The 12,049-nt window shown below is 48.5% G+C and overlaps 1 protein-coding gene across 4 annotated transcripts in view; it reads left to right on the plus strand.

Annotated features, from left to right (window-relative positions):
* The window catches only part of LOC141082950 (uncharacterized), an 80,035-nt gene that overhangs the window by 5,459 nt on the left and 62,527 nt on the right, over positions 1–12,049 (plus strand). For all 4 annotated transcript variants that reach the window (XM_073567028.1, XM_073567031.1, XM_073567030.1 and 1 more), the window contains exons 8-11: positions 818–1,315; positions 1,446–1,488; positions 2,770–2,815; positions 2,902–2,940. In XM_073567028.1, the coding sequence (XP_073423129.1) occupies positions 818–1,315; positions 1,446–1,488; positions 2,770–2,815; positions 2,902–2,940 (626 nt within the window). The remainder of the gene's footprint in view (positions 1–817; positions 1,316–1,445; positions 1,489–2,769; positions 2,816–2,901; positions 2,941–12,049) is intronic.

A 12,049-nucleotide genomic window follows, 5' to 3' on the forward strand; every position in this document is an offset into this window, starting at 1 on the left:
GAATAGGACACGAGCATGCTCAGATAACACCTTATCTGAGCACGTTCCTCAGTCGAAAGCATCTAGTGTGAAGGAGCTGGAGCAGTTTTGCCTTGAGGAATGGGCAAAAATCCCAGTAGCCAGATGTGGAAAGCTCAGAGACTTATCGAGAGTGACTTGCAGCTGTATTTTCTGCAAAAGGAGGCTCTTCAAAGTGCTGACTTTAGGGGGGTGAATCATTATGCACACGGAAGTTTTCAGTTATTTTGTCCTATTTGCTTCACAATAGAAAGAAACCCACATGTTCTCAGTTGTAGGCATGTTCTTTACATGAATTTATGCAAACCCTTGAAAAACAGTGAAATTCCAGGTTGTGAGGGAGCAAAACGCAAAAAAATGCCAAGGGGGTGTATATTTTGTAAGACAATGTATATGATGCTTTAACCTCTACACACTTCATGATATAGACATCTGTCAAGGAGCAGTCCTCCTCTTTGCTGCAGGATTGTGAGGTGCCGATTGGTTGCCATGACAGTCGGGGGCTGCTGAAGCCCACCCCCACATCACCCTTCGCTGCGATCTACTTACTCCAGAAAAGCATTATTTGTACTGTATACTGCAATACCAGTGTCGTAGAATATACTTAAAAGGATCAGTTGACCGGATGTTGCCGGGATAGTGCCACACCTGTCAGTGTGAGGTATTACAGCTCAGCTCTAGTGAAGTGAATGGAGCGCAATTGCAATAACAGCCACAAAACTGGTGTGGCACAGTTTATGGAAACAGTTATAGGTTTTTTGTTTGTTTTTAATGCTGTACAACCCCTTAAATCTCACAGACAATATTCCCTCGATAAAAGACCCGGAAAGCAAAAAAGATGTCGGCAAGGAGAATAGTAGATCCAGAAGAGCACGGGAGCGAGCAGAGAAGTTTAGAGATCTGATAAAATCTCGAGAGCGAGATGATGATCGTGATGACCGATCCAGGCGTCGTGACCGCGATTCCTCATCTTCTCGTCGTGACCGCGATTCCTCACCTTCTCGTCGTGACCGCGATTCCTCATCTTCTCGACGTGACCATAAAGAGCTGCCGAAATCTCTGATTCACGATGACGATTTCGATGCCAGGAACATAAGCCAGGGCAGTAGCTCTGCATCTCGACTCAACTTACTGAAAGATTCCTCAGCTGCTAACTCCAAGTCAGATCGTAGGAAGCGGTCTCGTTCTCCAGATCGTCGCAGTAAATCACATAGTAGTCACAGATCCAAATTCTTAGAGAGCTCTGGCGATATTGACGTGCGGTCTGTATTGCCCGCAGGGGGCATCTCATTTCGAGGTAAGCTCATCTGCTTTCTGGCTTTCTGAAATGTTGCTGTATTCGGCCACTGGTCTCTGCCGTTCTGTACCTACCTTGTGTCACCTTGTCACTACGGTCCATACTGTACTGATCACATGTATCATTACAGAACTGAAGGCAGCTAACGTAGGACATCTACACGGAGGATTCAGGTTAGTGATAAGGCTATGACATCAATGCAGGATGCTTCTGTTACCAATGTTGTAGGTTTACACATGGCTACAATATTTTGGCTCAGTGCAGTATTTGGTCTAGATTTGTGGAGCCTGCATGTAATGCAGTGCAGCTCTGGCTGCTCCTATCCTGTCCTCTCTCTTAGCTTAGCACATCAGCCGAATATACCATAAACGTCCTATAGGCGCAGGTCCCAGTAGCATCTTGCTTCCAGGTGCTGAAAATGGAAAGATTGCATTGGAAACACAGCTCTGAGAGATGCGCATGTACAGTAGAGGTCATGAGAGAAGTGCTCATCCCACCTCAAGATCCTGCAGTAATTTCAATAGTGGGTCCTATTTTGCTGCGGCTGTACATGGTAAAGGGTCCCATTATGTTCAGTTCTCTCCAGTCGCCTTTCTGAAAGTAGAATAGCCATCTTGGACCTACCATAAACTCAAACTGAGAGAGATGAGCATGCGCCGCCCTACCTGCTACAAGCCGCGAGGCAGGGATCACAAGACATCCCTTCATGGGAAAACTGGCCATCTCACTTGTCTTGAACATGGGCCCAACCCATTTGCAGCTCTCTCCATTCACTTCACAAGCACATGCGAAACAGTGTCTCTCCGGTTGGGCGACTTCCTTTTTTTGAAATAGGAATGTGTCCCACATCTGGAACTCGTAACCCTGTGGAGAATGCGGCCCTAGGTTTAATGTAGAAATGGTCGCTCATGTGTTGCTCTTTCCATTCACTTCTATGGAAATTCGAAAAAAAAGGGAAGTAAATAAAAAAGGTCATTTACAGTACACGACCGTGGGATCACTGTACTCAAGGTGAATGTGGTCCTCTCTGGTACATATGTGCAATACATTATTGTCCTAACATATCTCCCCCAATATACAGCTCTGTCTAGAGGCAGCCGACATAATGCTTAACCATATAATGTATAAAATACTCATGGAGTGTAAGCAGAATGTTTAATGCAACCCATATAGTGGGGTTAATTAATACTAAGGGCCAATCATTCGGGTGGAACTTGGGTAGCGACAGTGGATCTGGGTATACTCAACATGCATTCTATTGGGAAGAAGCGAAACTTTACCTTAAGCAGATGTGATAGAGTTATAAGGGATTGTTATAATGTGAAATTGTTCAGATGTTGTACAATCTTTACCATTTTGTATGTTTATTTTGTTTACTCTGTCTGTCTATTTGGTCTTTCTTTCAATAAAAATAGATTCAACATAAAATACTCATGGAGTTATTTCTTTTACAGCAGCTTACATCTACCCCTGTGTAAAAAGAAGAAGACGACGAAGACGGTAAGCATCCACAAGAAATCCTAAACAAACCCCCATAGCGGCGACACATTCACCTTATCTTTTTCTTTTTTTTTTTTTTTTTTCAGGACAAGGACTCGGACAGCGATATGGAAGTGTGCAGCATGGTATGTGACAGACTGATGTACAGTACATGAAATCTGACACATGTTTGTGTGTATATATATATATATATATATATATATATCTATCTATCTATATTATAGTTAGGTTCATATATATTTGGACAGAGACAACATTTTTCTAATTTTGGTTCTAGACATTACCACAATGAATTTTAAACAAAACAATTCAGATGCAGTTGAAGTTCAGACTTTCAGCTTTCATTTGAGGGTATCCACAGTAAAATTGGATGAAGGGTTTAGGAGTTTCAGCTCCTTAACATGTGCCACCCTGTTTTTAAGGGGACCAAAGGTAATTGGACAGATTAAATATTTGTAAATAAAATGTTCATTTCTAGTACTTGGTTGAAAACCCTTTGTTGGCAATGACTGCCTGAAGTCTTGAACTCATGGACATCACCAGACGCTGTGTTTCCTCCTTTCTGATGCTCTGCCAGGCCTTCACTGCGGTGGTTTTCAGGTGCTGTTTGTTTGTTGGCCTTTCTGTCTGAAGTTTAGTCTTTAACAAGTGAAATGCATGGTCAATTGGGTTGAGATCCGGTGACTGACTTGGCCATTCAAGAATATTCCACTTCTTTGCTTTAATAAACTCCTGGGTTGCTTTGCCTTTATGTTTTGGGTCATTGTCCATCTGTGGTGTGAAACGACGACCAATCAGTTTGACTGCATTTGGCTGGATCTGAGCACACAGTATGGCTCTGAATACCTCAGAATTCATTCGGCTGCTTCTGTCCTGTGTCACATCATCAATAAACACTAGTGACCCAGTGCCACTGGCAGCCATGTATGCCCAAGCCATCACACTGCCTCTGCCGTGTTTTACAGATGTGGTATGCTTTGGATCATGAGCTGTACCATGCCTTCGCCATACTTTTCTCTTTCCATCATTCTGGTTAGAGGTTGATCTTGGTTTCATCTGTCCAAAGAATGTTCTTCCAGAACTTTGCTGGCTTTTTTAGATTTTTTTAGCAAAGTCCAGTCTAGCCTTTTTATTCTTGATGCTTATGAGTGGCTTGCACCGTGCAGTGAACCCTCTGTATTTCATGCAGTCTTCTCTTTATGGTAGATTTGGATATTGATACGCCTACCTCCTGGAGAGTGTTGTTCACTTGGTTGGCTGTTGTGAAGGGGTTTCTCTTCACCATGGAGATTATTCTGCGATCATCCACCACTGTTGTCTTCCGTGGGCGCCCAGGTCTTTTTGCATTGATGAGTTCACCAGTGCTTTCTTTCTCAGGATGTACCAAACTGTAGATTTTGCCACTCCTAATGTTGCAGCAATTTCTCGGATGGGTTTTTCTGTTTTTGCAGCTTAAGGATGGCTTGTTTCACCTGCATGGAGAGCTCCTTTGACCGCATGTTTCCTTCACAGCAAAACCTAAATGCAAGCACCACACCTCAAATCAGCTCCAGGCCTTTTACCTGCTTGAGAATGACATAACGAAGGGATTGCCCACACCTGTCCATGAAATAGCCTTGGAGTCAATTGTCCAATTACTTTTGGTCCCTTTTAAAAACAGGGTGGCACATGTTAAGGAGCTGAAACTCCTAAACCCTTCATCCAATTTTAATGTGGATACCCTCAAATGAAAGCTGAAAGTCTGAACTTCAACTGCATCTGAATTTTTTTGTTTAAAATTCATTGTGGTAATGTCTAGAACCAAAATTAGAAAAATGTTGTCTCTGTCCAAATATATGGACCTACTGTATATATTTTATTGTTTCTAAACACTGTTTTTCGGTGATTCCTTTGTATCCCCGTTCATACTGCACCCACACACACACTGTAAATGATACACCATTTGAAAGGTAAACTTGCCCCCTTCAGCACGAAAATAGCCAAACAAACCATACATTCACGATTTGATCACAAAATACAGTTTAAACATTAATTTTCATATACCTGCAGTAAGGAAAAATGACCTGCAGGTGGCACCACAGTACCCCATGGCACACTACCAACACATTTGTAAACATGCACAGCTTTTTCGCTGATCACTCCACACACGCGATACACCATTTCAAAGGTAATTTTATTTGGTCGTCCATGAAAGCACCACCTGAGAGAGAGGGGATCCGCCCTTCAGGAACAGGAAACCTACAGATACAAAAGGGCGGCACCTCTCCCACGCATCAGTTGGTTTCCTGTTCCTAGAGGACAGGACTTCCTACAGATCGTCCGTCATGGAGTCTTCGAGGATATTCCCAGGCCGGCTGACCGACCCAGGTAGCGGGGGGATCTCCTACCTCGGTCAGCGCGGGGTCCCTGGAAGCGCCACGGTGGAGCCGGGTAGGTCGCCACGGCAGTGGACGGAGCAGGTGGAACACAGGGTCTGGTGGACAACTGCCTCCAGAGTGCCAGCACCAGGTATGTATGCCCCGGGCCCCTCCTGGTGCGTTCCCCCGGGGTCCGGTCCTCTCCTCATCCAGGTCGGCGTTAGCGCCCTGTCGACGGGTATGTGGCGGCGCACGTGGGGGCTGGAGGCATTCCGGGCCGGGGGCGCTGTGCCGGCTCCTTCCCGCGCGCTCCCGTGGTCTCAGGTGAGCGGCGGGGGGTGACGCGGCGGAAGGGGCGGGGCCGGGAACGCCGAAACCGGAAGTCGGGTGCCGGCCGGCTTCCGGTGTGCACCGCGGGTGCATGCCTGTCCTGGGTCGCGGGCGGCGGCCGGGGCGCTGGAAGGTCGCGGGAGGGTCCCAGGTGGGAGGTGCCACGGCCAGAACCCTGCTGACCCGGACACCAGGAGGCCATATAAGGCAGGCGGGGACGCTGCTGGGGTGCTTCCGAAGGCCCAGCAATGGATACGACGGGAGCCCCCATAGACCAGCAGGACGAGGCGCAGGAGCGCCCGCAGAAACAGGCCACAACGAAACCGCATACGAGTGGCCAGCAAAAGAAACAGACGAACAAGCGGACAGAGCCGCGGAAGTTCCTCCAGACTAAAGGATCCCCCTGCCTCCCTCCGTGATCTGGTACCTGCTTCATCTGCATGGGTAAAAGATCTCTGTGAATGTACCCTGATGCAGTGTTCCCTTATGTTTTTTCGCAGGGGAGGAAAGATACGGGAAAACAGAAGCACAGGGAATGTGCCCTCAGTAGTTGCCCCTTACCAGATGGCCACCCTAAAAAGTTATGTCAGCCATGCGTATGACAGAAGGTAGGGGTTGATGGGGATCGAGAGTCCATGGGTAGATTGTCAGGCCCTTACACTCTCCCCCGTTTATGCAGGTAGCGGAAGAGACGCCTGACTTCACTACAAGCCTGAGGGAGATAATCAGGACAGAGATGAAAGCCCTATCTCAAGGGGAATCTTCTAGAAGAAGAGAGGCTAGTTTTTCAGGCTCGGAGTCCTCGGTGGTCCCTAGGAAAGACGATAACTCCTCAGACTCCTCGGCCTCCTCTTTGTCTTCCTCGGATAAAGACTCTACCCGGTTCTGCTTCCCCTTAGACCAAATGGATAGACTTGTTAAAGCAATAAGGTCCACCATGGGGGTAGCAGACACAAGGCCGGAACTCTCAGCACAGGACATGATGATCGGGGGGTCTAGACCCCAGAAAGACCCCAGAAAACGCAGGGCATTTCCATTAAATGATAAAGTCCAGAGCCTGATAGAGAATGGAAGAGGCCTGAAAAAAGGCACCATGCCACCAGCTTTCAAGCGAAGGTACCCCTTTGATGACCCAGTAGTAAGCAGATGGGATAAGGCCCCTAAGCTGGACGCGGCAGTAGCCAAAGCATCCAAAAAATCCTCCATACCCTTTGACGATATGGCGTCCTTGAAAGATCTGCTGGATAAAAAAGCAGATTCTTTTCTAAAGGTTACATGGGAGAGATGTCACCAGGTGCACTAAGACCAGCGATAGCTGCCACATGTACAGCCAGATCCATGATGGTCTGGCTAGATCAACTGGATTCCCAGCTAAAAGACGAAGCCTCAAGAGCATCCATTTGAAAAAATCTGCCGATCATCCAGAATGCCGCTGCGTTTTTAGCCGATGCTTCAGCAGACTCTGCAAGGATGGCGGCTAGAACCGCGGGACTGTCTAATGCAGCGTGACGAGCGCTCTGGTTAAAGTGCTGGCCGGGAGATATTCAGGCCAGGTCCCGACTCTGTTCCATTCCTTGTTAGGGGGAATATCTATTCGGCCCCGTCCTGGACGAACTATTAGAAAAAGCTGGGGATGACAAAAAGAAATTCCCCAGTCTGCCTAACCTTTCTTATAGACGTCCCTTTACCAGGAAAGGATATTTCCGTAGAAGGCCGTCCAGAGATCAGGGCAGATGGGATGAGAAAAGAAGGAAAGGTACAGGATTTATGTTTGGAGGAGGGGGGCGCCAGGAAGGTGAAGCTCGCGACACGAAAAAGCCGCACCAATGACTAGTTGCCCCGGTAGGAGGGAGACTAGCTGCCTTTTACCCAGCCTGGTTGCTGACCTCTAATAGCAACTGGATACTGGGGGTGATAGCTGCGCGACTGCGACTAGAATTCTCCGGGGTTCCCCAAGATCGATTTAAAGTCACCGCACTCAGGTCTTCCACTTCAGAACAAGCTGCCCTGGAGGCCGAGGTTCATGATCTATGCGGCAAGAAGGTCCTAACAGAAGTTCCAGAGGGAGAATGGGGGAAAGGTTTCTACTCCCCTCTGATCCTGGTCCGCAAGCCAGACAGCTCCTTTAGGACTATAATAAACCTTAAGGCCCTCAACGAGTTTCTGGTCATACGTCCGTTCAAAATGGAAACAATTAATTCCACAATAAAATTGCTGTTCCAAAACTGCTTTATGGTGGTGTTAGATTTAAAGGACGCCTACTACCATATACCAATTCGTGTAGCTCATCAGCGTTTCCTCAGAGTGGCGGTTCAGTTAGATGGGTCAGTTCGACATTTCCAATATGCGGCCCTCCCCTTTGGGGTGGCAGTCGCCCCCCGAGTATTTACTAAAGTAGTAGCGGAGGTCATGGCCCATCTACGTGAATCAGACATTCTAGTGGTCCCCTACCTGGACGACTTCCTTATTGTAGGCAAAACGGCGGATCATTGTTTGGAACAGCTACAAAGGGCAATATCGGCCCTAGAGGGGTTAGGATGGTTGCTGAACATCAAAAAATCTCGGTTACAACCGCCGTGAGTCCAACAATTCTTAGGCCTAATCCTAGATTCTGAGAAACAGGAATGCCGTCTGCCTCATGAGAAGCTTGTTCGCCTGCACTACCAGGTCCTGAACGCTTCCAGTAACCCCTCCATGTCCCTCAGGAAAGCCATGTCCCTTCTAGGTTCTCTCTTGGCCTGTATCCCGGCAGTCCAGTGGGCCCAGTTTCATGCAAGGAAACTACAGGGCGAGGTTTTATTACATCAAAAAGTCCTTGGGGGTTACTTGGAGGGCCAGCTAACCTTGTCCCGAAACACAAGGGAGTCCCTAGAGTGGTGGCTAGACAAGGATAATTTATCCAGAGGGGTACCCTGGGAGTATAACATAACCCGCATAGTCACCACGGATGCTAGCCCTTCCGGTTGGGGGGCCCATATGGGTGAGATGCAAGTCCAGGGCCTATGGGAGCATCATCAGATAGAAATGTCGTCTAACCTGAAAGAATTGACAGCAGTGGAGCAGGCAGCTAAAAAGCTCCTTGTGTATCTACAGGGCCATCACGTACGAGTGTTCTCTGACAATCAGGTCACCATGGCTTATATCAACCACCAAGGCGGGACTCGTTCCAAACCCCTGATGACTGTAGCAGAGCGGTTGTTCCAACTAGCAGAGCAGCATTTTCTATCTTTAACAGCTCTACATATAAAAGGGAAAGAAAACATCACGGCAGACTTTTTAAGCCGCAATCTGCTAAAGCAAGGAGAATGGTCCCTAAACACCTCCATCTTCAACCTGATTGTACAAAAGTGGGGACATCCAGAGGTAGATCTCTTTGCCACCAAGGAAAACAGGAAATTAAGGCAATTCTGCTCCCTAAACCCCAGAGAGAATCCTCTGGCGGTAGATGCCTTTCTGATAAAATGGGACTTCAGGCTAGCCTACGCCTTCCCTCCCCTATCTCTACTACCCCTGGTGATGAGGAAAATCAGAAATGACAGAGCAAGGGTGATAATTATTGCTCCATTTTGGCCCAGGAGGGCATGGTTCTCATGCCTCAGGACCATGTCAGTGTCCGATCCTTGGGTTCTTCCGGACATCCCGGATCTCCTATCCCAGGGCCCAGTCTTCCATCCTCAGGTGGCTGGCCTACATCTGACGGCGTGGAGTTTGAACGGTCACTCCTAATAGATAAAGGTTTCTCACCAGACCAGATTAACACCCTACTTAAAAGTAGAAAAATCATTACTACAAAAATTTACGTCAGAATTTGGAAAAAATTCCTTCATAACCCAGGAGTAGTCGCTGGGGATTCAGCGCCTATAATTCAGATCTTAGAGTTTCTACAGAAAGGTAGAAGGTACATGGGGCTTTCTACCAGTACCCTTAAAGTACAAGTATCAGCCTTGGGGGCCCTCTTTAGCTGCAACATCGTGGGTAATTACTGAGTCAGCAGGTTCATTAAGGCGGCAGGTAGATCCAGGCCAATAGTGAAGGATCGATTCATGCCATGGGACTTGAACCTAGTCCTCACAGCTATGACGGAAACCCCATTCGAACCTATCTCATCAGCTTCCATAAAAAACCTGTCCCTCAAAATAGCCTTCCTGGTAGCTCTGACATCAGCTCGCAGAGTAAGCGACATCCAGGCATTATCTAGGCATCCTCCTTATTTACAGTTTAAAGACGATAGGGTAATACTTAGACCTGATCCAGCGTACTTACCTAAGGTAGTTTCTAGCTTTCATAGGACACAGGAAATAGTCCTTCCGTCCTTCCTCCCTAATCCAGCTAATGAGAAGGAAGAGAAACTACACACCCTGGATGTTAGGAGATGCCTCATAGAATATCTGGCAGTTACCGTTCCCTGGAAGAAAGATAATGCCCTGTTTGTCTCCCATCAAGGCCGTAGGAAAGGTTGTAGAGCGTCAAAAAGTACACTAGCCAGGTGGATTAGAGAGGCGATTTCAATAGCATACACCTCAAAAGGCAGATCACCACCCAGAAAGCTGAGGGCGCATTCCACCAGAGCCATGGCAACCTCATGGGCCGAAAGATCAGAAGTCTCCATTGACCAGATTTGTAAGGCGGCTACTTGGTCCTCTCCGAGCACCTTTTATAGTCATTATAGGCTAGACCTGGGTGCTTCCGCAGACCTTTCTTTTGGTATAAGGGTACTACAGGCTGTAGTCCCTCCCTAAAGTAGTTATTACACTCTGTAATTCTCTCAGGTGGTGCTGTCATGGACGACCGAATAAAGTCTTAGTTACTCACCGGTTAACGGTATTTTTCGGAGTCCATGACAGCACCAGTATATTCCCTTCCCTTAGCTAAATCGGGTGTGCACGTCTTCCTCTTGTATATGTCCACTGGTGATAAATATTTAGCTTGTGCTCTGTAATCCAACTGATGCGTGGGAGAGGTGCCGCCCTTTTGTATCTGTAGGTTTCCTGTTTCTGAAGGGCGGATCCCCTCTCAGGTGGTGCTGTCATGGACTCCGAAAAATACCGTTAACCGGTGAGTAACTAAGACTTTCCCTTCACCCATGACAGCACACCTGAGAGAGGGATCCGCCCCGCCAGGACAGAAACCTACTGAAATATAAGGGGCGGCACCTCTCCCCCGCTTCAGTTGGGTTCCTGTCCTGGAACGGAATCCCAGTCTGACAGCGGCGGTGCATGTCATGGATGAATGGACCCAGGGCCGTCCCGGTGCGGGAAGAGCAGGTCAGCTTACCTCCAGCGCCGGCCGTCGGTTCCTGGAAGCGCAGTCCCCGGGGATCCTCCTGCAGGCTCTGGGTTCGTGTGCGGCTAGGTGGCCTCTGTAGCGGGGCACTCCTCCGTACCTCCCTCCCCTTGCGCGCGCCCGACCTTTCTCCCTTGGACACGACAGGGAGAGCCGGGGGCGGTTTCCGGCGTCTGACGTCAGCGGCGCGGGGCACCATGGGAGCGCGCCGGCTGACGTCACAGATGCGACGGCAAGATGGCGCCTGGTGCGACGCCGGCCGCATTAAGAAGAATGGCGGCGGCCGGCGGTCGCAGGGGGGAGGGGAGAAGAAAACGCTCACCGGATGGACCTATTTAAAGGAGGCAAGGCGGCCAGGTAATACAATGGGGTCACAGCAGGAACGTTCGCCGTCTCCACCGTCTCTTCCCCCATCGCAAACCTCCGCTCGTAAGCATGGCAGCCATTCAAGCGGCAAAAGCAGCAGTCGCCCGAGCCACAGATCGAGAGATTCCTCGAGGTCGAGAGAGCACAGGCCACATGCTCCAACACAGCCTCCGAGTCCGGTACCCGACTTTATGGGTGGTGAGTGATCTCCGTGAATGCTAGACTAATGTTAATAGGGTCCTTCTTGTGTGTTGTTTTTCCTTAGGGAAAAGCCAAAAAAGCAGGGAACAAGAGAAATAATAGGGAGTGTGCCATATGTCAGAACCCCCTAGCGAGAGATTGGCAAAAGGACCTTTGCGCCAGCTGAATCCAGCGAACTATGGCGGAGGAGGTGCCGAACTTGGCAACTAACCTCAGATCAGTCATCAGGTCTGAGGTGGAAGGCTCACTTAAAGTGTTATTAAAGAAAAAGTTCTTCATCAGACTCCTCCTCGGCTGAATATCAGGCCGAACACCTGTCCTCCTTCTCCTCGGATAGTGACACGGGTGGCAAGCCGTGTTTTCCGGTAGAGGATACGGATGCTCTCCTTAAAGCCATTAGGACAACCACGGGCCTACAGGAGGAGAAAACGACTAAGTCCCTAGAAGACATCATGTTCGGGGGGTTACAGGAAAGGAAAAAGCGCACCTTTCCTGTCAATGAGAAAATCCAAGCACTCATTGAAAGAGAATGGAAGAAGCCTGAAAGATCAGGAAGCCTTCCTTCCTCCTCTAAAAGGAGATACCCCTTTGAGCCTAAAGATACGGAAATATGGGACAAGGTCCCAAAGATTGACGCAGCAGTGTCTAGATCGTCCACAAAAATCGACCCTGCCCCTGGAAGACTCAGGTGTACTGA

The sequence above is a fragment of the Dendrobates tinctorius genome, unplaced genomic scaffold (genome assembly GCF_039654945.1).
Source record: "Dendrobates tinctorius isolate UK_male_01 unplaced genomic scaffold, ASM3965494v1 ptg000019l, whole genome shotgun sequence".
NCBI lineage: Eukaryota > Metazoa > Chordata > Amphibia > Anura > Dendrobatidae > Dendrobates > Dendrobates tinctorius.